At 37.1% G+C, this 25,561-nt stretch overlaps 4 protein-coding genes across 13 annotated transcripts; 2 read left to right on the top strand and 2 right to left on the bottom strand.

The window, feature by feature from the left end:
* Positions 1-48: 48 nt before the first annotated feature.
* MAN6 (Glycosyl hydrolase superfamily protein) lies at positions 49-3,662 on the bottom strand. Of its 2 annotated transcripts, none has more exons than XM_089160669.1 (6): positions 3,391-3,662; positions 2,350-2,629; positions 1,990-2,188; positions 1,680-1,798; positions 1,266-1,477; positions 49-890 (listed from the first exon to the last, which is right to left on the bottom strand). In XM_089160669.1, exons 1-6 carry the CDS (start codon positions 3,408-3,410, stop codon positions 461-463), a joined length of 1,260 nt encoding a protein of 419 aa, XP_089016795.1. In that variant the 5' UTR covers positions 3,411-3,662; the 3' UTR covers positions 49-460. The 2 variants fall into 2 exon arrangements, with proteins under 2 accessions (XP_089016795.1, XP_089016789.1); XM_089160663.1 differs by lacking the exon at positions 3,391-3,662 and adding an exon at positions 2,772-3,380.
* A 1,457-nt stretch (positions 3,663-5,119) lies between these two features.
* LOC149027226 (eukaryotic translation initiation factor 2 subunit beta-like) lies at positions 5,120-10,295 on the top strand. 2 transcript variants are annotated; one of them, XM_089160627.1, is made up of 10 exons: positions 5,120-5,286; positions 5,806-5,840; positions 6,382-6,490; positions 6,602-6,657; positions 6,767-6,821; positions 6,931-7,022; positions 7,493-7,638; positions 8,982-9,124; positions 9,288-9,373; positions 9,803-10,292. In XM_089160627.1, the coding sequence occupies exons 2-10, from the start codon at positions 5,808-5,810 to the stop codon at positions 9,878-9,880; spliced, it is 798 nt and encodes a 265-aa protein (XP_089016753.1). In that variant the 5' UTR covers positions 5,120-5,286; positions 5,806-5,807; the 3' UTR covers positions 9,881-10,292. The 2 variants fall into 2 exon arrangements, with proteins under 2 accessions (XP_089016753.1, XP_089016762.1); XM_089160636.1 differs by lacking the exon at positions 5,120-5,286 and adding an exon at positions 5,327-5,581 and having other exon boundaries at positions 9,803-10,295.
* A 2,018-nt stretch (positions 10,296-12,313) lies between these two features.
* Positions 12,314-16,119, top strand: LOC149027225 (receptor-like protein kinase FERONIA). Its single transcript, XM_089160615.1, has one exon. The coding sequence runs from the start codon at positions 12,901-12,903 to the stop codon at positions 15,580-15,582; it is 2,682 nt and encodes an 893-aa protein (XP_089016741.1). The 5' UTR covers positions 12,314-12,900; the 3' UTR covers positions 15,583-16,119.
* Positions 16,120-16,336: 217 nt separating this feature from the next.
* On the bottom strand, positions 16,337-24,997 carry TH9 (thioredoxin H-type 9). 8 transcript variants are annotated; one of them, XM_089160551.1, is made up of 8 exons: positions 24,909-24,997; positions 24,640-24,733; positions 24,413-24,448; positions 23,210-23,333; positions 19,759-19,797; positions 19,325-19,438; positions 17,102-17,224; positions 16,337-16,752 (listed from the first exon to the last, which is right to left on the bottom strand). In XM_089160551.1, the coding sequence occupies exons 4-8, from the start codon at positions 23,285-23,287 to the stop codon at positions 16,600-16,602; spliced, it is 507 nt and encodes a 168-aa protein (XP_089016677.1). In that variant the 5' UTR covers positions 23,288-23,333; positions 24,413-24,448; positions 24,640-24,733; positions 24,909-24,997; the 3' UTR covers positions 16,337-16,599. The 8 variants fall into 8 exon arrangements, with proteins under 8 accessions (XP_089016677.1, XP_089016685.1, XP_089016707.1 ...); XM_089160559.1 differs by lacking the exon at positions 24,909-24,997 and having other exon boundaries at positions 19,759-19,791; positions 24,640-24,889; XM_089160581.1 differs by lacking the exon at positions 24,909-24,997 and having other exon boundaries at positions 23,267-23,333; positions 24,640-24,889.
* Positions 24,998-25,561: the final 564 nt, after the last annotated feature.

The following is a 25,561-nucleotide window of genomic DNA, read 5'->3' as shown; positions in this document are numbered from 1 at the left end:
GTAGATCTAACTTTAATACTTTATCAGAGCTTGTCATGTGGTAAATATGGGCTGATACATGTAAGTAAACACATACAAATTTCTATGTCCATAGTCCACCAATGCTATTGCATGAATTGAGAAATTTTCTTTGGAGTTAGTCTCTTTGTCATCAGTGGTCTTTATCTGGCTGAAATGTGAGCATTAACATATATAAAGGTAAAAGGGGAATGAAGTAGATGAATTTCTGAAACAGTGCATCACAAAGAGAGAGAGAGACTTAATTACAAAATAAACAAGTAGCTGATAATGGGTATCAGAACAATTTACTATCTCAGTCTTAAATGTAATATGACCAATACGAGAGAGAGAGACTTAATTACAAAATAAACAAGTAGCTGATAATGGGTATCAGAACAATTTACTATCTCAGTCTTAAATGTAATATGACCAATACAGCTTCATATCATTTCAAAGATCATCACTCATCAGAGTAAAGAAATCCATCTAAAGCATTCTTTCTCCTGCATCCCCAGTGGCACCTCATAGAACAAAGGGAGTTGAAGAGCATAAGCCGTGTAGATTGGAGAGAAATTATATTTGATGTCGATTTGGATTTAGAGAGAACAATGGCATACCCGTCGTCCATATAGCTTGTTCCACCCGGAAAAAGTTGCCATAAAAGGCTTCCCCCACCACTGCCTCCTTTCTTTATGGATGTCAAGAGGGTGTTGTAGATTGTATTAAAAAAGGCATCTCTGAATGAAGCATTATAACCAGTATCTCTTGCTGATACACCAAACTCAGCAAACACAACAGGCATTCCAAGTGTCTTCTCAGCATCTTCCATATGAGTCTCCATCCATGACTTGACAAATTGAAGATGAGCATCGGAAATTGATTGTGAAATCCTTCAACAAAAAGTACAAATTTCTATCAGGAAAACAATACATCTCACTGAAATGGTGAGAAATATGTGGAAGTGGATTTGAATAGTGGGCTATCCCACTTTATATTAAGATGGTATCCAAACAAGGTTTGTCTATCGCCCTGCCTAAGTTTACACATTATACATGAAGTGTACATGGTTAAAACATAGAAAAGGGTATACAAGGATAAAACATAGAAATGGGTAACTGCAACGATATCCTAAAAATGCTCCATTGTTAGTCATTCTGATATACTGTGCAAAGTGTAGAGAGACTGATAGAAGTACATCTAAACCATACTGATAAGCTAGAAACAGTTATAGGTTTTAGAACCAATAATCAATTGCAAAAACTCACCAAGAGTCTGCATAGATGTGAGCAGAGGCAAAATCAACACCCAGAGCTTTGTGGTTCCTAATAAAATCTGTTCCCACTTGTTGAGAATATGTATTTGGGTTGAACTGAACTCTACCAGGTGTTGAGGAACCATAAAACCCTTCCAATCCAATCTCCACCAGATGGTTTGGGTCAATCGATTTCACATAGACTGCCATTTCTTGTATCCAGTCCTAGGAAACCAAATATAGATATGTCACAAGCAATATCATGCAGGTGCCATTTGAGAAGTGAATACTGCAATTAACTGAAGAAAGTAATGTGAATTTCATTACTACATGACAAATTAGCAACTCCATTAAAATCATGATTTACTTATCATTAGTGTGAATGGAGTTTCAAGTTGTCTTAGTCCAAATCTAGAGGGAAAATAACCTGCAATGTATCCCCTGAGGGATCTGAGGGACATCGAGGCTCATTCATCAACTCCCATGCAAAAATTGTGGGATCATCCTTGTAAGTCAGATTTGAGAATGTGTTGACTCTATTAAGAACTGTCTGCATTACATAGGTGAAATTAATATTAAAAATGAAGGAATAAGCTTTGTTCATAAACCAGGAAAAATACTTTTGATCAAATCAAATAGTTTAATTAAACAGTTCTACATGTATCGACTATGAGATGACAGATTAAAGTTAGGAATACCACTGGAATGTACTAATAGGCTAAAAATCATAAGCACACTTGCCTTGACATGATTCTTGTAGTACTTTTTAATAGTAGAATCAGAGAAAAAAGCGTCATCTGAAGATAGATTCAGGCCAGCAGCTTTTCCCCATTTTACATACTGTCCTTTGCCTCCATATGCATCCCAATTGTTAACCAAGGACAAGATTAGCCTGATCTTGTACTTCTTCGCCTCACTGACTACAAAATCCAGTGCCTGTAAAATTGAAAGGACAAAACAAAAGATTATATGCTTTGTCCTGATTCAATCCAAGGTCATAAAACCTGAAATTCAATTTGGCATTTCAAATAACAAAAGTTTGTGCAAAATGGTCTAGTTAACGATGAGGAGAATCGCAGAGTGAGGACCAGGGCTACCTTGAAAACATCTTCATCGTAAACTGAAGGAGATTTCTGGAGTGCTCTCCACTGGCCATCATTAAAAGCCCAAGTTCTACAAACAGAAAGACCGGCAGAAGAGGCCTCTTGGAAGACCTCACTCACCTTGCCCCTAGTGGATTGATCAACAGCAAAGACCATCAACCAGTAGGTATTGAACCCATTAACGTAAAAGGGCTGGTCATTAACCATGAATTGGTGTCCTTTTTTCTCCACCATTCTCCACTCATAACCTTCAACATCACCCATATCATGAATCCTGAGATACAGGAAAGTTTCGAAAGCTCATAAACTGAGGAAAATTAACAATAATGAAGTTCATCGCTTAGAAAATAACAAGAATTAAACCAAGCGAAAGAATGAAATATAATTTCATTTTTTTCCTTGACCAAAGGGATTACCCGTTATAGCTACTAGAATACGTGCAGTGACTATCAGCATATTCACCAAAACCAATATAGTTGGGACTTGAATTCCCAAACATGAACATAAAACTGGCGAAGAAGAAAATGATTCTGAACCCAAATTTGGAGAATATACTAGTTCTTTGATCCATGCTCACTAACCAACAACACAGACAAATCTACTTCTTGTACCGACTTCCCACAAATATAAAGAACACAACTAGATATTGTAGAAAGAGTATTAGGTAACAAAGGTAGCTAACTTTGAAGCAAAGAAATGTTTCCATGGTTTGCTACTTGGCAGTTTCCTTCCCTCTTAGCTCATCCTCTTTGGCTGAGGGAAAAACAAATGTACGAGGGTAGGTAAAAACATCACTGCTAAGATAAGTTATTAGATCAAATTTCTAACTCACCGATTGAGTTTGAGAAGGTTGTTAGACACGCAGCATGGGATATCCCACATGAGGAGATAAATTTTCGGAGGAAAACCAAACGCCTGAACCGAAAGAAGGGGAGGAGAAAAAGACGGAGTAGTAAATCTACATGAAAGCGATCAACAAATATCGTTCATTGGCAGAGTTGGAGTAGAATGTGGGAAATGGGTCTTAATGCTTACCTCTCTAATGGTACAGCCATGGAGGAGAGTAAAGGCTCACTATTCTGATCCAAATTAGTATTTTAGCGGAGAAAATGAGCAAGGATTGAGCATTCCCGAACCAAACTCTTATGGTTTCGTCGTGTCTCTGAAGAAACTCTCGATTAGGGTTTGATCTTTGGAGGATCTGGGTGAGCAACAAGGCTGAACTCATAAATAATTCTCTTCGAATTGGTGGATTTGCAGGCAGCGTTTGCCAAAAGACAATTGGCGGGGTTCGTTCAACCATCAACTGTCATTGCCCCGATCGGCTTTAAGTCCTTTTAAGTTGGTATCTGCACAACATCATGTAAAATGACCGTCATGTCCTCAATGATTTTTATTTTATTTTATTTTATTTATTTTTGATTGAGGGTGCAGTCATTGTTTTGGTAAGAATCCTTTGTTGCATGTGACCATGCCTTTTTTTTTTTTTTGAGTAAAAAGCTAATGTTAAGGATACAAATCTTTTCATTAAGAAGTATTGGTTATTATCAGTTGAGTCAACTTTTTGTTCGTTGTATTGAATCGTTTTTCTCTCAAAACATGATTGTTCTTATAAATTATATATTTAATTTGAAAGAATACTAGGTTTGATAAGCATATCGAAAAATTGACACATTATTTTACAATTGTTTTATGAAGTTTTACAAGATAATTTAGTGCATGGATAATAAATGTTACATGTATGTGCATTTAGACCTTTGGATTCCAAATATTAACCATTTTACTTAGATAGAAAATTCAGACTCTCACAAATTTATATGTTAACAATAAAAATGTTTTGGTGAGCTTCTCCTGCAACCAAGGTTTAAAGTATTGGTATTGAGTATCATATCGGTCAGGTGATTTTAAGAGACGTATCGTCCTGTATCGAGTATTGTATCGCTTTGGCTAATGTATTTTAATGTAATTTAATGGAGAGACATATCAAGATGTATAGTATCGGTTGGGTCAAATAAAGATACATATCGGCTAGTATCATATGGTATCGTGAGATACTTTAAACCTTGTCTGCAAGGCTGCAACATCATCTGGCCATAGATCTAGCACCAACAACGTCATTGTTATCGAAGCATCTGCCCATCCACTCTTCCAACATGATCCAATAGGCATTTCCGAAGGCTTGAAGCTTGTCTACCCCATTGGCACGTTGTCTCTCTGCCACTGGTGTATTATCTCTTACCTTTGTGGCATATCTTTTTCCACCTTTGTGGCAATGTCCATTTGTCTTTGTGGTGTGTTCTAAGGTTTTATTGGTCTTGACTCTTAACCTATATCTTAGCCTAGATGACCTTGTGTTTGCATACATCTATCTTTCTATATTTTCTTTTGTGTGTGTAACTGTTTATATATATTTTTTATGTCCTTCTGTATATTTTTTTCAGTTTTTTGATTGAAGATTTGTTCTTTTGAAAAAAAAAAACATTTGTTAAAGTAAGAAACACAACATAATTAAATGCTCACTATAGAGAGAGAGAGAAAATACGCAATTAAAATTTCAGAGAGTATTTGAGTATTTAAGAAAAATAAAGGGTGTCCACTATTTTTCTTTTAAAATTTTGTAGAGGGGATAAAATAAAAAAGGTACCAAAGATATAGGAAAAAGAAAACTAAAAATATATGAAGAATAATGATGAAAAAGAGTTATTTAAAGAAAAAGAATGAGGATAAAAATGTCCAAGTGAAATATTAACCGAGAAACATCAGCGTTTTGATGTGCGAGTATTTAAAGGCCTGGCACCATTTTGGCGAGCTTGATTTTTAAGCGACGTCGAAAATTGTCATTACAGCCATAGAAACATAAAATAGAGAGTGATAGGTAGAAAGAAAGAAAGCTCAGGGAACCACAGCAGTAAGATCTTGTTTTGTCTGAAGGTATTGTAAGCTGTTGAGATCTCAAATGATTTTCTTATATTTCTTTTCAAACTAATAAAATCGTATAGATTCAGCTGTTTAGTAATTAAAGCTGATTGAATTTGATTTTACGTTCTACTTGATAGATTTATTGCATTATTACGATTTTATAGTTCTGAGCAGTGTATTGGGTAACTTTCGTTTTCGATTTCTGTTTTTTCGTTTTTTCCTTTCAAAACTGTCCATACGTTTGATTTGGTAGCTTACTCAATTCCTTTATGGCGTTTGTCGTTTATGTAGTTTGCATGCTTTCCAGGTAAGGGTTTAGGGTTTGGTATCGGTTTTGATGAGCTTATGTTTGTTTCTGTTCCTATGATGTTGATATATTAGGGTTTTCTCTTTTCATTTTCGATGATGGTGTTCTGTTCTGTTTTAGTTATTCAATCAGTAATTATCAATGCCTGTTCTGGTGATTTTGGGTTCTGTATAGTTTAATGGGCATTAGTTTCTGACTTTCATCTTGCCACTTTTGCGAACCAGCCATGGCAGACGAGACTCCCGTTGACGTGCCAGAAGTAAGTTCTTCTATGCCCTTCCTCTTAAGTCCATTTTCTACTATTGAGTGATATATTTCCTTTTTATCTGTTCGAGACGATACAGAATGTAGAGGAGATCAGATATTGTATTTTCTGTGGTATGGGTAGCTGAGTTTGGGCATGTAGTTGGTTTCAGTGTAAAGTGTAGGATGTAATATTTCTTATTAAGTTGAGTCACGAAGTTACACAGATGTATGTATGATACATCAGCCTAGATGGAAGTTGAACTGACGCATATGAACAGTTAAGAATTTGTTAGAGATAATTTGATACTATGTATTACAGCATAGAAAGGTTGTGGTGGTTAATCCTTTACTTTATATTATATTTTTAGAGTTAGTTGACAAATTGATATACCTTCTGTCTGAATAGATACAGAAATGCAAGGGAATTTTGAAAGCATTTGTAGTGGATCACCTGTAATGTGTACTGTTGTCAATTATTTGGTCTGAATATTAATGCTGGTTTGTTATGTTTGTCATAATTCATCCTCTGTGGTCTGTGAATATCTTGTTTGCAGCTTGCCCCATTTGATCCTACTAAGAAGAAGAAGAAGAAGAAGGTTGTTATTCAAGACCCTGTTGATGATGCTGTGGAAAAGTTGGCTGAAAAAACAGAAAATTTGTCTGGTAAATCCAGAATTGATGACCATGAGTTTACTTTAGAATGAATTTCATCTAGAGCTGATGATTTTTACTCTGCTCTTCTCTATGGAGACTCATAAAGTTCCTCATATGCAGTGACTGAAGGAGTTGAAAATGCTTTTGCTGGCTTGAAGAAAAAGAAGAAGAAAACAGTAAGTCGCATGCTTTTCACCTCAAATGCTATTGAACTTTAGCACTTCATTTTTTCACCTCTTCTTGGTCAGCAAGTGGTTAATAATGTCTGGAACACTGTTGCCCCAGGTAGAAATTGATACTTTGAGTGATGAAAATGGAGATGCAGGAGATGGTTTGGATGGTATGTGCTCTCATCTGTGATTAGTTTGAACTCTATATTGTGTTAATCACCTGTCATAATATTATGTCATTATTTAATGTAATTAATGATCCTATACTCCTTTATTCAGACCATTTAGGCGAGGACGATGGAGGAGAAGGGATTGTACTTGGACAACGTTATCCTTGGGAGGGTAGTGATAGAGACTATGCATATGAAGAGGTGGGTTGGTTTGACTTGTTTTCTTGAAGGACCTACCGGACTTGTGTTTAATCTTTTTCGCTCAAGGACCTACAGTTCTTCCAGTAATCATTTTTCAAGGCACCCCTACCACCCACCCTCCCCCCCGGGGTGTGCTATCATCTTTAGCAGATTTTCTCTCGTTGTATTCTTACTTTGAGCCATGCGTGTGTTGTGACATGTTATTTATCTTTTTTCTATATTTAGACTAGTGTTTATATAATAATCTGCTGAAAGTCCCAGGATTTAGGATTTTTCACTCAATTTTTTATTCACCAAACTGGTCTTTTCACTTTCATGGGGTTTGATGAGCAGTCAGTCAGTCCTTTTTGTGCACTAACTAATACATTGGTGTTAATTGCTAATGATCATTTTTCTAATTCTGAAAGCATATGTATATATGTATAAATTTCATCATTCTACATAATTTTATATTTTTCTGATTGATGCAGCTTTTAGGCAGGGTGTTCAACATCTTGCGTGAGAATAATCCTGAGCTTGCTGGAGATAGACGTAGAACAGTAATGAGACCACCTCAAGTACTCCGTGAAGGCACAAAAAAGACCGTCTTCGTGAACTTTATGGATCTGTGCAAGACGTATGTTTGGCCTGCTAAATTCTGCTTTATCATTCTCTTTCACCAGAATCTCCCTTTCTTTATGGCTGCTGGTTGATGGTATTGTTGTGAATGTTTATAATGTATTTGGTTTCTGTTAAAATAAACACCATGAAATAGAGAATCGAAATAGAAATAAAACTAAACACACCAATAGGTATGCTACACCCACGGGCAAAGAGGAAGAGTTTTTAACTGTCTAGAAGAACAAGAGGAGATCTTACAATCAATTGCTAAGAACGGCATCACAAGAACTCTCACCCAAAACCCTAACCGAAAATCCAAAATCTCTCAATAATGTGGTGGGCGAACATAAGATACATATATATAGACTCCAATTGGGGTAAATAGGTCGATTCATTTGGTCGGGTTGTATTGTAGCCCTTTGCTTCCACCACAAATCTCTAGAAAGGGGTCATTCGGGTCGCCCACCAAAATATTTGGGTTGGTGGGTCCATCTTTGAAATAGGGTATAAGAATTCGGGTCACAACATAACAGTTTCACTTCTGGAACAAATGTTCCGTCTGTTCTCGAAAAGAACATTCAGGGAGTCAAGGAAATAGCTCTGAGCATTGTGCTTATGTCAACAAAAGTCATGCTAATATCATGAACTGAATTTTGTGTGCTTTCATGAAGTTGAGCTAAAAATATTAAACTTGTGTAACATCTTGAAGCAGAGATGCATCTGAATATTGAAATATTAAGCTAGTGTAACATCTTGAAGCAGTGAAACATCCTGAAACAATTTTTCAGCCATGAGAAAAATGTTGTAATGGTAGGAAAGCAAGGAAAGGGGGACATTCCCGCATGAGGAGGGTACTCTTGTGAGGTGTAAAGGGTAGATGGTGCTTTATAAGAGGTTCCTTGAAATCATGTTATGATGCCCTTGGAGCTTCTTGTTTACTGGGTTGAACTTATGGCTTTTTGGTAGAATTTATTTTACTACTACATCAGTTGAATGAAATATTATATTGGCCTCTGTACTTGAAATTACTGGTGGTTTTTGTGTGATGTGAAATGACGCATATCTATACTAATGTTTCTTGTTGCTGTTTATGTGGTAAAATGCCTTTCCTTTCATGCATCAAGTTTTGATGGGTTTTTGAATTATAATTTTTATTCAATATCAGTTCCAGTGTTACTTGTCTTTATCCTTGGATCCATGCTTGTCTTTGTTGCGAGGGTGTTTCTAATCGAGACCTATCATTTAATCTATTGACATTGGATCATCCCACAACTGTAGTAAGATGTTTATGTGGTGTTTCAATTTTTTTAGTATCATTTTTAAGAATATCTGCAGTATTAAAATTTCTCTCTTTTTCAGGATGCATAGGCAGCCAGAGCACGTAATGACTTTTCTGTTGGCTGAAATGGGAACTAGTGGCTCTCTGGATGGGCAGCAAAGATTGGTTGTTAAGGGAAGATTTGCTCCCAAGAATTTTGAAGGGATTCTGCGAAGATATGTCAGTAAGTTCCTACTGCAGCTTTAAATGGGTAGTTGGATGCTGGGTAACTTCACACTTGCTCTTAATGGGAAGAAAAATTCCAAGGCAGTGTTATTCTCTTTCCTGTTATTAATTTGTCATTCTTCGTATCTTTAACTGGTAAACATTTTTTTTCTTCTTTTCAGATGAATATGTCATATGCAATGGCTGTAAAAGTCCGGATACGATTCTTTCAAAGGAGAACCGTTTATTCTTTCTCAGATGTGAGCAGGTAATGAACTTATCTTTTCTTGTTGCATGAAATTGCAACCATGGTTCAGCCTTGAGCAGGTCGAAGGTCTTGTTGATATGTGAGGTGAATCTTGTGGTCGCTTTCTATCATGCATTGGTAGGATCTAATTGTCTGGGGACGTTTTATGCTGCTGCGAGGTTAATGATGATATCCTTCATGTCTAGACTGAGTTTATATAAGCTATGACAGGAATATACTTGCAATCCAGTGAGACTTGATGCTCAGCCTGAACATTATGTTTGAATGTGATTGGTTATAATTGTTTGTAAATCCAACACTGTGTTGTTGCTGTACATTTCACATGTTGGTGGTCTTTGCGATGATGTAATGGCAAAAAGAAGTTTGAACATTTAGTGCTGGACAGAAATTTTGAGCATTTTTTTTCTTTTCTTGTACTCTCACTTGCAGTGTGGTTCTGGACGGTCCGTTGCTCCAATCAAGGCTGGTTTTGTGGCACGAGTTGGGCGTAGGAAGGCTGGGACATGATGTATGGTTTTTTTCCTCTTCTTTCTCCTCCTCCCCTCTCTTCCTGGGGACCCTAGTTCTGAGGATGCAGTATCATCTCATAAGCTATGGAACTGAATTTTTGGTCTGTATTGCTTGTAATAACCCTTGAGATTTTTCATTTGGCTATTTTATGAGTAGGATTCTTAATATCTTGCTAGTTGGTATTTTATTCTAGGGATTCTTCTTATAAATTTGTAACCTTTCTTGCCCTTTTTTGATGCAACATTTAATGCAGTTCTTATGTGAGATGGTGGATTTATCCTCGTTGGAGAAACTGCATTAAATGACTTGTGAACAAAGCATGAGTGGTTTAAATTTATCTATGTTGGTGGTAACGGTCAGTTATACCCCTCATAGGTTTGAATGATTTTTTTTTTTTCTTCAAACAATAATTCAATAGTATATTTTTTATTGAGAAGACTATTGACAGACCTTTCGCCCTTGACGTCCAAGATTGACATCTTTCCATTTAGTTTTTACATGAATAAAAAAAATCTTATCAACAAGAGAAAAAATAAAACAAAAAATTTAATAAAGAACTCTTATCAAATTAACTGATATGTTAAATCTCAATCGGTAAAAAGTAGTTACAAAGCAGCTTGGTCCGCTTAAGCAAGGTTCCGGTATTGAAACCTTGTGGATGGAAAAAAATTTTGCTGGAGACTCACCCATAACAGCCAGGTGTGCAATTCGGGTCAAACACCAGATTAGTCAAGGTAAAGCCTTGAAACTGGGGTTGGCAACTAAAAAAAGGAAAAAGAGAGAGAGTTTTATATTTATATCAAAATTTTAATACGAGATATAATTAGAGAGTTTTATATTTATATCAAAATTTTTATTCGAGATATAATTATTATTTTTGTTGGGTAGAAATCCGAGATATAATTAACACCTAAATTTCTTGGGGTAATTTTCAATTCAAGCCTGCGCTGCCTTGGCTCACTTTACAAGGGAACTTTGCTTGCTCCACGAGTTGTGTTATTTACATTAAGCGACCATCCCTCTACCACTTTAGATCTACATTTACATTAAGCGACCATCCCTCTACCACCTTAGATCTACATGCATAACGCATGAATGATCTAAAGTGTATACATTTTTTTAAATTTAAATTTGATCAAATTCGCCCCTAAATTGTTTCAAATATCCAAATCTGTTCTGTACTACCTATCTGGCTATCTTATGGAATAAATTTAAAAACCTTCTCCGAGTAAGCCATATAGCAAACTAAGTATCAAATAATTTATAATATAATTTTAAACAAAATGATTCCAAATTCTACCATTTTATACTTAGTTAATTTAGTACCACATCCCTCCCTGGGAGACAGGGAGCATTTTGGTTCGCGGCATTTGCTGGAAGTTCTTGACACATGGCTATACTAATCCAACGGTTTCGAGGCAAGTTTGAAGAAAGATTTCAAAGACTAAATATTTTTTTATTCTGTGGTAAAAATTCGTATTAAGGAGAAAATAGATGCGCATTTACTGCAGAAGATAATCAATATATTTCGGTCTGTTGTATCAAAATCGATCCAAATTAAAATTTGGAACTGAACTTTAGGATTTGACGCTAAATTCTACTTCTCCGCCTATCGCATAAAAGACGGATCCACGTCTTTTGTAATTCCTTTCTCTACAATTCCCTGCAATTCTCTCATAAGATCATGTCACGTGGTATTAAGTAATCTAAAGGTTACCCAACAAACTAGAGTTTAAATAAAATTCAAATTTATGAGTGGGTTTAAATAAAATTTAAATTTATTTAAATCGATAACCTTTAGATTATTTGAATGCCACATAGCATTATTTGAATGCCACATAGCACAATTTTATGAGAGAATTATAAGAAATGGTCAGAAATGAAATTACAGAGAGAATGTGAATCCGGCAGACATTTAATTGTAATTCAGAGTGGATGCTACCTGTCGGTATTTGCGAGGTAGTTCCAACGTAAGTAGTTACAGTCGATCCGAGGTTGTCAAGCACCACTCTAAGGGGTTGACCCCACCAATAGGTCCCACATTTCCTTTTCTGATGCGATGCATCAAATCATGACCGTCCTCTATATTCTCTCTTTGCCAGTTGCTAGATATTGTGCTGTCAGTGTCAAACAGCTAACTGCCTGCACATGGCTGTTCAACTACTCTCCGTGCGAAGATCCCCCGCACCAACGCTACACGACAAAAACTCCACTGGATACGCGGCGAGACTATATAATTCCCGCTAACGATTAAAAAGAAATAGACTCTTACCAAAAAAACGACTAGAAAATAGAAAAGTTCAAGAAATTCCGAAACTATCCCAACATTTTCTCCGGATGAACAGACAATTCAAGAAAATTTATAGGAATAAATCGGTCATTTAGAAATACGATTATTAGTTTATTACAACGTAAAACCATTTACGGGTACTGCTGCTTTTTTAAGTTTTCATGTTTTTCTTGAACAGTAGTTTCAACTTTCAACGCCACTAAAGCTTACGCGTTTGAATCTTGTACTTTATTTCTGGTATTTTCAGTGTGAGCTTGAAGCCATCTGGTATTTTCAAACCCTCTGCATAATTGGAAGATCTGCCCTAGATTTGTTGTTGAAATTCTCTAATTCAGCTGAAGGTATTTCTTCCAAACGATTTTCTGTTCTCTTTTCAACTTGAGCTCCAGGCTTGAAATCTCCTTTCTCGGATCAAAGCTAATGAAGGTTTTTGGTGCATTAAACACTCCCGACTTCCTATTATCTAGGAATACTATCTTGCCTAGAACTTCAAAGCAGCTTGTTTGATGGATCTGAGTATGTTGAAATCTCTTTCTCTACCAAAAATGGTAAAGTTTTGTTCCTTATTTTTTGGTAGAAACCCTAGATAAGGGGCAGAGGAACTGGATTTACCCTTGCTTGCAGAATTGCCTCTTTTTCTTTTCTCTGAATAATCTGTCTGGATTCCGTAATCCTTAGGGTTTTGTTCGAAAATCAACCTTTTTGGATTTCCTTCTGTTTGCTATCTATGGAGAAGACCAATAGTGTTCATCCTGTATCCGTTGTCAGCTCGTTGTTCTTCATCTCCTTCGTGTTTTCTTTAGTTTGTGCCGACAATTCATCGTATGTTCCAGCTGACAAAATCCTCTTGAGTTGTGGAGCGCAGGGTGAGACTGTGGATACGGATGGTCTGAAATGGACCTCTGACATTGGTTCCAAGTTTATGGCCAGTGGTGGCAACTCATTAGTATCCCCTGCTGCTACTCAAGACCCCTCTGTTCCTGATGTCCCTTACATGACTGCGAGGATCTTCCATTCTGAATTCACTTACAGCTTCCCTGTTGCCTCTGGCCGCAAATTTGTTCGGCTTTATTTCTATCCCGATTCATATTCTGGTCTGAATGCCACTAATGGCATCTTTACTGTCACCTGTGGGCAATATACTCTAGTTAAAAACTTCAGTGTTTCCCAGACCACTCAGGCTTTGAACGATGCATACATTGTCAAAGAATTCTCTATTAACCTAGATAGTGAAAGATTGAACCTCACTTTCACGCCATCAAAAGCTTCCAATGCCTATGCCTTCGTGAATGGGATTGAGATTGTGTCCATGCCTGACCTATATGGTACTACTGCAAATCAAAACGTGTTTGTCGTTGGTGAAGCTACCACATTTACCATTGATAACAGTTCTGCGCTTGAGACTGTTTATCGGTTAAATGTTGGTGGAAATGATATTTCGCCAACAGACGATACTGGTATGTTGAGGTCTTGGGATGATGATTCACCATATATCTTTAGTGCAGCAATTGGTGTGACTGATCCCGCAAACTCTACATCTGCAATTCAATACCCTGAAGGCATGTCTAGCTATGTTGCACCAGTGAATGTATATGCCACTTCCAGGTCAATGGGTCCAGATCCACAAATAAACTTGAATTACAATCTGACATGGATTTTCTCAGTCGACTCAGGGTTTTTCTACCTGGTGAGGCTTCATTTCTGTGAATTTGAGTACAACAGGCCCAATGAGAGGGTGTTTGATATCTTCCTCAATAATCAGACTGCAGAGGAAGCAGCAGATGTGTTTTTGTGGGCTGATCAAAAGAGTGATGTTCCTCTCTATAAGGATTATGTGGTAATCGTTCCAAAGGGGCAAGGCCAACAGGATATGTGGCTCGCACTGCACCCCAATACAAAATCAAAGCCTGCTTATTACAACGCACTCTTAAATGGATTGGAGATTTTTAAGGTGAATGATACCACAGGAAACCTTGCTGGGCCTAATCCAATTCCCGCTCCAGTGCAGAAAGAGATAAACCCAGATTTGGCTACTCGATCTTCTAGTTCAGGTAGCTCAAAGAATCATACTGCAGTCATTGCTGGAAGTGTTTTAGGTGGCATTGTTATTATCTGTCTCCTTTGTTTCGTTGTGTTTGCTGTATCCCGATGCAAGAGACAAAGGAAGGAGTCCAGCTCCAGTGATGGACCATCTGGCTGGCTTCCTCTTTCACTTTATGGAAATTCACACTCTGCAGGATCTGCCAAGACAAACACTACAGGGAGCTATGCTTCTTCCCATCCTTCAAACCTTTGTCGCCACTTCTCATTTGCTGAAATCAATGCTGCCACCAAAAATTTTGATGAGGCATTACTCCTTGGTGTAGGTGGTTTTGGCAAGGTTTATAAGGGTGAAATTGATGGTGGTAGCACCAAATTAGTTGCAATCAAACGTGGGAACCCTCTATCTGAACAGGGTGTACATGAATTCCAGACAGAAATTGAGATGCTCTCAAAGCTAAGACACCGACACCTGGTCTCATTGATTGGATACTGTGAAGAGAACTGTGAAATGATTCTTGTTTATGATTACATGGCACATGGGACCCTTCGGGAGCACCTCTACAAGACCCAAAAGCCACCACTCCCGTGGAAGCAAAGGCTTGAAATCTGCATTGGAGCTGCCAGGGGATTACACTACCTCCACACTGGTGCCAAGCACACGATCATCCACAGAGATGTAAAGACGACGAACATCCTCTTGGATGAGAAGTGGGTAGCAAAAGTTTCAGATTTTGGGTTGTCTAAGACAGGCCCTACGTTGGATCACACACATGTTAGTACTGTTGTGAAAGGTAGCTTTGGGTATTTGGACCCAGAGTATTTCCGGCGGCAGCAGCTCACTGAGAAATCGGATGTTTACTCGTTTGGGGTGGTACTGTTTGAGATCCTGTGTGCACGGCCAGCGTTGAATCCAACCCTGCCGAAGGAGCAAGTGAGCTTGGCAGAGTGGGCCTTGCACTGCCAGAAAAAGGGGATGCTTGACCAGATCATGGATCCATATCTGAAGGGGAAAATTGCGCCGGAGTGCTTCAAGAAGTTTGCAGAGACAGCAGAAAAGTGTGTGTCAGATCAGGGGATTGATCGGCCATCAATGGGTGATGTGCTGTGGAACCTTGAATTTGCATTACAGCTGCAGGAGAGCTCCGAGGAGAGTGGTGGGATTCAGAGTGACATTGACACAGAGGAGACCCCTTTCAAGAAAAGCAGCGGGGAGAAGGACCCAAGTGGGTATGAGAGGAACATTACGGATTCAAGTAGCAGTGGGATGACAATGAGCATTGGAGGCCGAAGCCTTGGGAGCGAGGACTCAGATGGTTTGACACCTAGTGCAGTGTTCTCACAGATAATGAATCCCAAAGGGCGTTGAGACTCTGCCAGAAGGTTGTTCAAATTAAAACAAAGAGCTTTAAGCTATGGTTGGTTAGCCTGATATATCTATTAAATATTTTTTTTCCTCGTTCATTAACGATAGCTACAAGCCTACAAGCGTCCTGCTTTTTAGGCTCTTTTTTCGGCAACAATGTTTTATAGTATTATAAATAATGGTAAACCCTGTAGAATCTTGTTAATGTATAGTTTCTGAATTTGATCATTGGAAGTACTCTGTAATGAAATAGTGTGATTAATGATGTTAAGTTTTATTTTAGTTAATTTACTTTAAAAAAAAATTTTACTTTGAGATTTGACATATGACACATGTTGAAGAATTTAACCATGTGATTGGAAAATTCTTTCATGTGTGTTTGATAGACGATCTAAAGTCAATTCTTTTCTGGAACTCTACAACATGGTTGCTGCTGGTTTTCTCAAATTGAAGAGTATGAACATATAGTTCCTAGGCACACCATACAAGTAAATAATCACATGCTCTGCAGCGCCATTTTGAAGTAAATCCCTGAGCAGCTGCTATATTGGGAATTTTATCAGATTCATTTCTGACCTTTCTTTTTATTTTATTTTCTCAAATTTTTTTCAACTTTTGGATGTGATGGATGGTTCATTTCTGTGAATCTTATGATATGACTAATGGACATGTGTCTTTCATCCATGATAAATTTCCTGCTGTATTATGGGTAAGCAGAATTTGATGGATTTACTCGGTCCTTTCTTTTCTATACCCTTAGCAACTGACAACCTTTTACCTGGGAGAAGATTTGCCTGTTCAATAATATGATCTTTCAGAATACAAAGCTCTTGAAGAGAGAGTGCCTCAATTCCATCACATATTCTCAAAATTACAGGGTTCATCTAATGAGTCAACTGATTTTACAGAAGAAGACATGACATTCTCTAGACATAAGGGGGAGGGAAAAAGGGACAAAAGACCAAAGAAGCAAAAATTTACAAGAAAAACTGCTAGTAATACAGGAAAACAAAAGAACGATCATTTAGAAACCTGGGCTACTGAATCTCCAATGTTCATTATCTTCTTCTGTAACTCAGGCTTGTTGGCACCCACAAGTTTGTCAATCTGCTGCCCATCTCTTAGGACAAAAAAGGTTGGTGTTGCTCGAATATCCCATGAAGAGCTGAATTCCTGCAACATTTTAGAAAACACAACAAATCCATCATAAGAGATTTTCCAACAGTGTCATTGAAGACAATACATACAAAGTCCACTTCCCGATAGGCCCGGCAACTACATGTTTTGTATGTGATGGTGGAGCTAATCTCTTGGGATGGTTGGGCAGACCTTTGTGGGGCAATAGGCTTTCTAACCGAATACCAAATTTTAACATGAAAAAGATCTCTGGCTAAATTTGGAAGAGGAAAAGATTGTTTTGAATTTGTGCAGACTATCATTTTCCATATACATATCAAGGCCAGTACCCAAATTGGATGCACGGTGAGATGGAAACAAAATGGGAACTAGAGATAACACTTACAGTTAGCTCATCAACATCCACAGTTACAAACATGAGCGCAGGGTATTTCTCAGAGAGCTCACTATAGAGTGGTGCAATCATTCTGCAAGGACCACACCATGAAGCACTGAAATTCACCACAACCTGTTAAAAACAGAAACAAAATTCAAGATAAGCATAAAATTTAGAGAGAGAACATGTATAAAGAAGCACATCAGAATGCACAAATTTGGAATGGTAAATTTGCAATCTCAAATAGCTTCATATGTTAACAAGATAGTCTTATTAAACTTGCATTCAGCATGTACAGTATTTCAGAAAGAGAACCAGCTTAAATTAGGCGTCCCCTCCACAGAATTCAGCAGGCATGAAATTTAGAAACATTTAGTACATATCCATGCAGCATATACTTTGAGATAGATAGCTTCCATTGTTTTGGCCTATCTTTTCCTGAGAACATATTATTAGAGTATCAACAATCATGTTCAACACCTGATACATGTTTAGTTTGTAATTTTATTTATTTTTGGTAGAAAGAGGGCTATGTATTGAAGCGTGCCCGTTTAGTTTGTAATTATGTATACAGCCAGTGGTGTCCTCCATAATGCTTGAAGAGGCAAGGAAGGAAATAGGTACGCAAGAGCTCAAAGAGAGCAAATAAGCCACATTGATCGTTTCAGGTGGGTAATTTTTCTCTGTGCATCTTGGTTGTCAAATGAATGTATGACATCATCATTCAACTGTGGTATTTTGCACGTTTTCAAGTGCAGTTGGGTGTAGTACACAATGTTCCATAAACTAGGAACTCTGACCCTAAGAAAGTTTTCTTTTCAATGATGATGAAAATAATATTGGTCAAACAAAAAACAGGTAATTAGTGGACAAATATGACAGAAGAGGTTACGCTTCATTTTGCCCCATTGAAAGAAAAGTGAAGTATACTCACATGATCTCTAAAAAATTGGTCACAAAATGCTTCCAAGTTAAAGAGGTAAAATGGTACCTTAGACATGGCATCTTTGAGGAATGATCCCTGGAAAATTAAACTTGTACTAGATCTCAAAAAGAAATCATTTTGCCTAGCATGTTGTAATAATACTGTCTGTTTATTGAACCAATAGAAACAATTCATTTTGTCTAAGCACGTTACAGCAGCTTCCAATGACTCCTCTTTTTCTTCTTATAGGATGGTATGATCATGTGTCCAATGTGAATGATACATCCCCCGAAGATGTTTTTATATCCAGTAAGCGAATTAATTACAGAAGAGGAGAATAACAAAGATAAATCATACTGAGTAAATATGATTTTCTGGATGACACATGCGGAGGAAGTTGGGTGAACACTGCCTGGCTCAACACACCACAGCTTGAGTCAACTAATGAGCTATGCTTGGTTGGCTTCCTATACCAAGAAATGCCTCCCCTTTTCTGGAATCTCACTCATATGAGTTATGAAATTTTTAAGTAGGGAATGTTCATAAATAAAATTAAGGAGATCTGACATGTGAAAGCATATGAAAAAGCTGACGGTAGATCCAAGAATAGGGATCAAGAACTGTAGGTCTTAAAACTCCCAAAGTAAGCATTATATGGGAGGATTCAACAGACACTGGAGAATACCTTTGGGTAGTTTGCAAGATGCATGGGGGAAAAATATAAAAGAGTTTGTACAGAGAATATACAGTGGTGATGAGTGCAATCAGGTGAACTCATCACTCTCTAGATCTAATGATTGCTTAAGCACATTAGAAGCCTGATTGGCAAATCTATTTCTTAATTGATAGCTTGACAGACATTTGAATATAGATATAGATCAGAGAATCAGATTGTGACCTTGATCTCAAGACCCAATAAACTGAGCATTAAACAGGTAGAGTAAGAGGACCAGCAAGTGCATCCTGAAATTAAAAAGGCAAAGCCCTAAATCTCATGGATTAAGCTAAGCACCAGCAACTCATATTTCCATGACTTACTGTCAAAACATTGGTTAAACTACGCTGGCCTCACTTGCTCACACTGCTGAACAAGACCTCTTTAGGGAATCTAAGAACCTCCAAAGAAGGAATCACTGAATATAATGCTACTGTTTCTGTATATCCCATAAATCCAGTGGTCGAGAAACTTCTCACATAAGCAACATAATTCTCAGTTCTTTGACAAACCACAGATATTGTTGATTAGGAACCATGAAGTTTGAGTCCATGATACAGATGCTTCACAAGGAAGACTCTAGAAAACTTACAAGCTTGCCGTCCTTATTTGCTTCTGATATTTTTTCATCCCAAGCTTCTTTGGTAGTTATTAGGTGGACATTTCCACTGCCAAAGTTTACAGCATGTTCTACATCATCTTGGTCCTGGAAATTCTGCAAACAGTAAGTTACTCCCCCACAAAAAATGACGAAACAATGAAAGAAACAAGTACCAGTACAAAAATGAATAAGTGAGATTTTGCAACTACTTTAGAGCATAGTTAAAAAAGTGGGGGAAGAGGAGTGTACAAAGCAAATCTCCCATGCAAATGAAATAATATCATATAAGCTAGAGCATACTAGGAAAGGGGGAAAATAAAGGTCCCACCTGTGGGTCTAATTATACAAATCATAAACTACGAGAGAAAAAGGGGGGCAAACGAGAGACAAAAATTCAATCAAGATCAGTAGCCTCAATGCAACACCTTATCATTTGGATGCCAGCAAGACCAACAACGCTGTTTCTGGCAAGAATTGATGAACATAATCAGAGGAGAAAATTCTGAAGAGATGCGACACTAGGAAAAGAAATAAGATTTTATTTCTCTAATGTGAGCTGTATAACAATCGACATGCCATTAGATGAAAGAAGATTATACATTAACTACTAACCAATAACCAGATTCCTAGACTTATCGACTAGAAAGTGAGATGGACAGATGCCCATAAGACTTTTTGAGCCTCTAAGCTTTAAAAAAAAGGTTGAATTAGTCCATGGTTACCAAAGGACTAGGCAGCACCAAAGACAAATATTTAAGAAATTATAGGACAGAAGAATCATGTTGAAGTGGAACTTATTGAAAGTGCACTTGCCATTCCCCCAGCAAGACATGTTATTTAATTTGTTTCCATTTTCCAATAATTTTTCATCTTTCTTCATTTTCTCAAGAAAAAAAGTTCACAATAGCTAACCTATTACCAACTAAGTACATGTTAGTTTGATTGCAACATAAAGACTTGAGCAAGTTTCACTATTTTCTCCACACTATATAATCAAAATATTCCACCTCCAATAGAAAGGAGTAATTAAATTCAGATAAAGGGGACCAGAAGAGCAAGGGGCAGGCCTAAAATAACCACAGAAGAAGCGAGGGAAGACATGCTTAGATTAGACCTCAAATCATGTATGACTTCGAATAGAGACCATTGGTCAGCAAGGGTCCATGTGATGCAGACACAACCCCCCCCCCCCCAAGGCCAAAAAAAAAGAAAGAACCAAAGAACCAAAACAGGCTTGTTTGACAAGAACAGGTCTAGGGTTGGGTCCTACGCGTTTTGGACCTTTGATCCCATAGGTCTTCTATGTAATCAGTCACTTTAAGGGAATAAGGGCCTAAAGTAGAGTTTAGGTTAAGTAAGAAATTAAATTCTATACTTCAGTTTATTTTTTATGTTTTAAGATTGAGGTGGAGTTGCTAGTAACCAGTGCTAAAATTTAAGCAATTAGAATATTCCCTAATAGTAACATCCCCAAGCTGAATTTCCCACCGATCCCATCTCCCAAAGTTCTTGATAAATTAACCAGCATCTAGCTAACATCATCCCATACATCTGCTGCCAAAATCTCCAAACCAAAATTTGATCCCAGACTCAACTAATTGACTGAACCATTTAGTTGACCGAACCATAATTTCTTGTCCCAGAGAAAACCAACTGCATTATTCAAATTTAGCCAATGCATTAGGCATATTTAAAGAAATTCAAAAAAATAAAGATTTCTACAAATAGAAACTGTTAAGCTAGGAAACTAAGCAAGGATTTTAACTGCATATTTATCTTTACTAAACAAATATAAGATTGCAATACTACACTCGTAAAGAAACATACATATCTAAGCTATCTTCCTAGACCACTCCCAATTCCAGCCAGTTTCTTGGATGAGAATCTCAAACAGGTTTCACCCAGTCCAAGACACTAAAAAGTGCTTCTGCATCACTACTCCAGGCCATGTAATTTCCTTCTATGGTTAAATTGCCACATCATCTGCCCATGTGGCCCAAAACAGTGGACAAATTTGGCAAGTCATTTTCAGAAGAAAGCCATGGGAAGGCAAAAGGACAGAGTGTCTCCCACTACTGTAGCGTCTGGAAGGGGAAAAATGTATGCAGCATGCAGCCTTGATCCCCACTTCATGGAGCACGTGTTTCCATGTTTCATCCCAAAACAGGATGGTGGCAATACGACGACTTAAACATTGCACAGAGGTTGTATCCATTTAAAGGAAACTTCCATGTTTAAGAAAGGAAATTTTCCATCATGGACCAACCCCATCTCCTCCAATTTGGTGCTTGCTTAAATGTGAAAAATCAACTTAGGTGGACCATAAAAAATCATATAATCCTTTACTAGTGTCTTTTTGTTATCCCCTTAACCATTTGAATCATATTTTTTTTTGTTTATTAGTGATTTAAAGACCACAAATCACAAGTCAGAGTTGTCATTATTTGTGTCAGCTGTAAAATTATTATCTTTAGACGAGGCAATTTTGGGTGGGATATTCTAGTTTCAAGCTCAAAATTAGTTTAAAATTTTTACCAAAAAAAAAAAAGTGTCAACTTCAAGGATAAGAATGATAACTACGATGTATTATGTTGTGACTAATTACAAAGACACACAAATAGCACCAATAACTTTTATAATATACTTATAGTGTTAGTTAAAGAAAACAACTAGCAAAGCTTCCATGAGGAATTTTTGTTCTTTCTAGTCTATTACTGCTTTTAAGTAAAAACAAAAATCATAAAAGTTTCCAAGACCAAAATTAAACTTCCATGCTTTTGTTAGTGATAAAAGTAAACATATCAGATGGGATATTGCACAGTAACACAGATTTATACTAAACAGACAACAATGAAACTATGCATGAGGGAAATGTGCATGGGTGCTTAGGTTAGACTTCAGATACCTTGATCATTCTCTGCTGCCAGTGACACCCATACTAGCTACTGATTTTCAAAATAGGGATTACCCCCCCCCCCCCAACCACCACCAAAATAAAAAAGAAAGAAAAGAAGAGGAAAACTCAAAACAACAATGGGTGCATCATTTGGGTGTGGACTGGATCTGTGAAATTAAGCCAAGAAGAGTCACACAGTTCCATATAAGGCCACTGGACATCACAACTTGGACACAGGCCTGAGGACTAAATCTAGAAAAGTTCTCATCCCATCTGCACAAGAATGAAAACAAGCACCAGCAAGATTGTAATGTGGTAATCGTGATTTCTGAGCCCTGGCAGGAAAGGGCAAGGTTTTATATCTGGAGTAAGGAGGGAAGGCTATAACCTTAGGATCATTGAAAAACTGAAACTAGTTTGGTGGTCAACAGTAAGTAAATGGTCTAACTAGTCAGATGAGACTCTTTATCTAGAGAAAAAGTACTACAGATACTAAGCATAATAGGCTGCTTCAGATTGAGGGTGGCATATTGGATGCAGAAGAACTGTGCATAAGGAAATATACTTAGACAAGGATGGTAGAGTGGATGCAGCAAAACAGTCTCCAGAGTAGATGCAACAAAAAAATCTCATGCATTAGTTTGAGGTTCACGTAAGAATACTTGCCTCCCAATTGCACTAACAGAGAAGACCTCAAGACTGACCAAATAATGAGAATATGAAGTACACTAGGTCACTCATCCGGGATGATAGTGATCCTGGGAGAGAATTAGTAAAAGCCGTGCAGATCCATCAACAAGGACAGTGGAATCATCAAACAATAAAATCTGGAAACAGTCAGAACTATGGGGACGAAAGAGAAAACAACCAAAAAAGCTCCTTTTTTTTTCTTTTTTTCGGGGGGGGGGGGGGGGAGTTTCCATTATCAAAGACAAGTTAAAATTTTAAGCTACCGCATGCAGTACATTTTAAAGACTCACCCTATTCCCGCAAATTCCCATTGGAGTGAGAACATGCAATATGTTTGGAAGACTCACCCTAGACATGCAACTTCCCATTGAAGCTCGGAGTACTGGTTCCTCCTGATGGGAATCCTGCAGTACTCTGAAAGTATAGAAGACATATTATTAGCAATATAAATTTACAGTAGGACAGAAAAATATAAGGAAAAACGAAGTAGAATTAAAAACCAATCAATCACCAGGAAAATCGGATGAACTATGTATATACAGTGACAGGGAAGGACTTTCTATTTCTACACATATGGGGACCAGGGAGCGCAATTTATTCAACTCCAATAACCATCACAAACATTATATGACACTGAAATTGATCCTTGTTGAAGTGTAGAAGAGAAGTTCCACTTTATTCATGTAATCGGCATGTCAGATATTCAGACTGACTCACAAACGTATGCATGAGTGTGGTTGTGTATTGATATAACATCCCTGTATGCTTCTGATTGACCAGCTGAGAAATGTAATAAAGTAAAAGAGGAAGCCTACCTCCTATGTATAAAGAGCAGTAATTTCCATAATTGGATTTTCATTAAAGCAACAGGGAATATGGAAAGTGCTGACCGCAACAAATTGTAGTTCAATTATATCTATTTGGCATTAATTAATATTTTAAATAGAAAAATACTTCCAAAACAAGTCACTGAGACCTCCTGAAAACAACTCAACTTTGTGTCACATATTTCTTCCCCCCACCCTCCCCCCCCCCCCCCCCCCAAAAAAAATTGTGTCACATGCTCAAAACTTGCATAAGCTGCAATAAAGTACAATAAAGAAGGATCTTGAACAAGAGGAATTAAATAGAAGAAACTGAATAAGAGTAAGAAAGATTAAATGAATAAATAAAAGAACAAAGATAGATATTACTAACATAAAAGATCTATGAGGCATTTCAATATGTAAAATTGGATAAATGCAGACCTCCAATTATGAGGTGTAATCTTCAATCCTAGAAAACCTCAAAAATTACATGGAAGTGGAAGCCTCTCAGAGAGAAACCAACAAGAATAAAAGACAACATAAACGACTTTGGCTGCAACCAGAATAAACGATTTTGGCTGCAACCACAGAAGTCTCTAAAGACATCCTGACTGAAAGATATAAAACCCGAGTTACTTCCAAGGCTTAAAAACTAAACAATACAATCGTGAATCAGTCCAACATTACCTTCAAACTTTAGTAGCTCTTGGAACCGCTCTTAACCTACACAATAGAACCCAAATGAGGAACGCGATGCCTTAATTATATACAAACAGCTACCAATTCAACCAAAACACCCCTAACCAGACAGGTGCTTCCAAAAAAAAGGGAATTAAATTAAGCGGAGAAAAGAGGGAATCAAAACTAGCAAATGCAGTCTCTGACAATTCAGATGGAATAACAAAGAAAATTACCTGAGATTGGTGTACAAGTCGTTCAAATTCGGTACATCAGTCGATTATCTTTTGAGATTCGAAATTTCTCAGCTAGAATTCGTTACCAGAACTCCTGCGAACAGACAATCAAACCAAAAATAGAAACCCCAGAATGAATAAACCGGACGCTATGTGTTAATCAGGAGGGAAAACGGAGAGATGATAATTATTAACAGACAACTTGGAATAAACAAAGAATTTAAACAAACAGGGAGAAAGGCGATGGGTTTAATCAAATTTTCTTATACCTTACAACAAATTATAAAATAATGGATTCAACAGAAAAATCAATCAATCAACTGTTTTCCGTTATCTCGCGTCGCTCTTAATAAACCACAAATAAAGCCCGTGAACTGTATATTCTTTATTTATTTATTTTATTTTTTTGGTAAGGTATATTCTTTATTCATTTGTACTTTATAAACCAGAAAAAGGAAAACCGAAAACTATGCTTTCATTATAAATGCTTTCATTCTACCAAAAAAAATAAATTATAAATGCCCTTTGCATTCTACCTTTTAACAACCAAAAAAAAAAAACACATGCATTTTGCAAATTGCAACACGAAAATACCCCTAGACCAGAACGTAATTACAGCAATATGCACCTCTGTGAAAAATAAAAATAAAAATTTAATCCATCTGGTTTGTCACACATTTGATTTGATTTTTATTTTTAAATTAAAAGGGATTCATGTTGAGGCAAGCAGAAACCCTAACACTAGAAGCCCTTAAGACTTATTAAACGTGATGTGGCTGTAGGGTGAGAATCGTGAGATGCATGGTGCCCCTTTATTACTTTTTGACCTAATACAAGCCCTAATCCTTATCAAAAAATCATAATATTCATGAGGTCAATGGTTTAGAAATTAATATATTTTTTTCAAAATAAATTAAAGAGA

This window comes from Hakea prostrata, chromosome 1, assembly GCF_041222555.1.
Source record: "Hakea prostrata isolate BN-2017 chromosome 1, UWA_Hpros_2, whole genome shotgun sequence".
NCBI classification, from domain to species: Eukaryota; Viridiplantae; Streptophyta; class Magnoliopsida; order Proteales; family Proteaceae; genus Hakea; species Hakea prostrata.
The sequence above is the reverse complement of the archived record's forward strand: the minus strand, read 5'-3'. Positions and strand labels throughout refer to the sequence as shown.

What these genes read in the sequence shown, in the direction of transcription:
- LOC149027225 (XM_089160615.1), top strand. Translation starts at nt 12,901, where the DNA reads ATGGAGAAGACCAATAGTGTTCATCCTGTATCCGTTGTCAGCTCGTTG.
- TH9 (XM_089160551.1), bottom strand. Translation starts at nt 23,287, where the DNA reads ATGGGAAGTTGCATGTCTAGGGTGAGTCTTCCAAACATATTGCATGTT. An exon ending in TGGGAATTTGCGGGAATAGG is followed by an intron (nt 19,798 to 23,209) that starts GTGAGTCTTTAA and finishes AATTCTTGCCAG; the next exon opens with AAACAGCGTTGTTGGTCTTG. An exon ending in CAAATAAGGACGGCAAGCTT is followed by an intron (nt 17,225 to 19,324) that starts GTAAGTTTTCTA and finishes TGTTTTTAACAG; the next exon opens with GTTGTGGTGAATTTCAGTGC.
- MAN6 (XM_089160663.1), bottom strand. Translation starts at nt 2,926, where the DNA reads ATGGATCAAAGAACTAGTATATTCTCCAAATTTGGGTTCAGAATCATT. An exon ending in ACGATGAAGATGTTTTCAAG is followed by an intron (nt 2,189 to 2,349) that starts GTAGCCCTGGTC and finishes TCAATTTTACAG; the next exon opens with GCACTGGATTTTGTAGTCAG. An exon ending in CCTCAGGGGATACATTGCAG is followed by an intron (nt 1,478 to 1,679) that starts GTTATTTTCCCT and finishes TTGGTTTCCTAG; the next exon opens with GACTGGATACAAGAAATGGC.
- LOC149027226 (XM_089160636.1), top strand. Translation starts at nt 5,808, where the DNA reads ATGGCAGACGAGACTCCCGTTGACGTGCCAGAA. An exon ending in AAAAACAGAAAATTTGTCTG is followed by an intron (nt 6,491 to 6,601) that starts GTAAATCCAGAA and finishes CCTCATATGCAG; the next exon opens with TGACTGAAGGAGTTGAAAAT. An exon ending in TTTATGGATCTGTGCAAGAC is followed by an intron (nt 7,639 to 8,981) that starts GTATGTTTGGCC and finishes TCTCTTTTTCAG; the next exon opens with GATGCATAGGCAGCCAGAGC.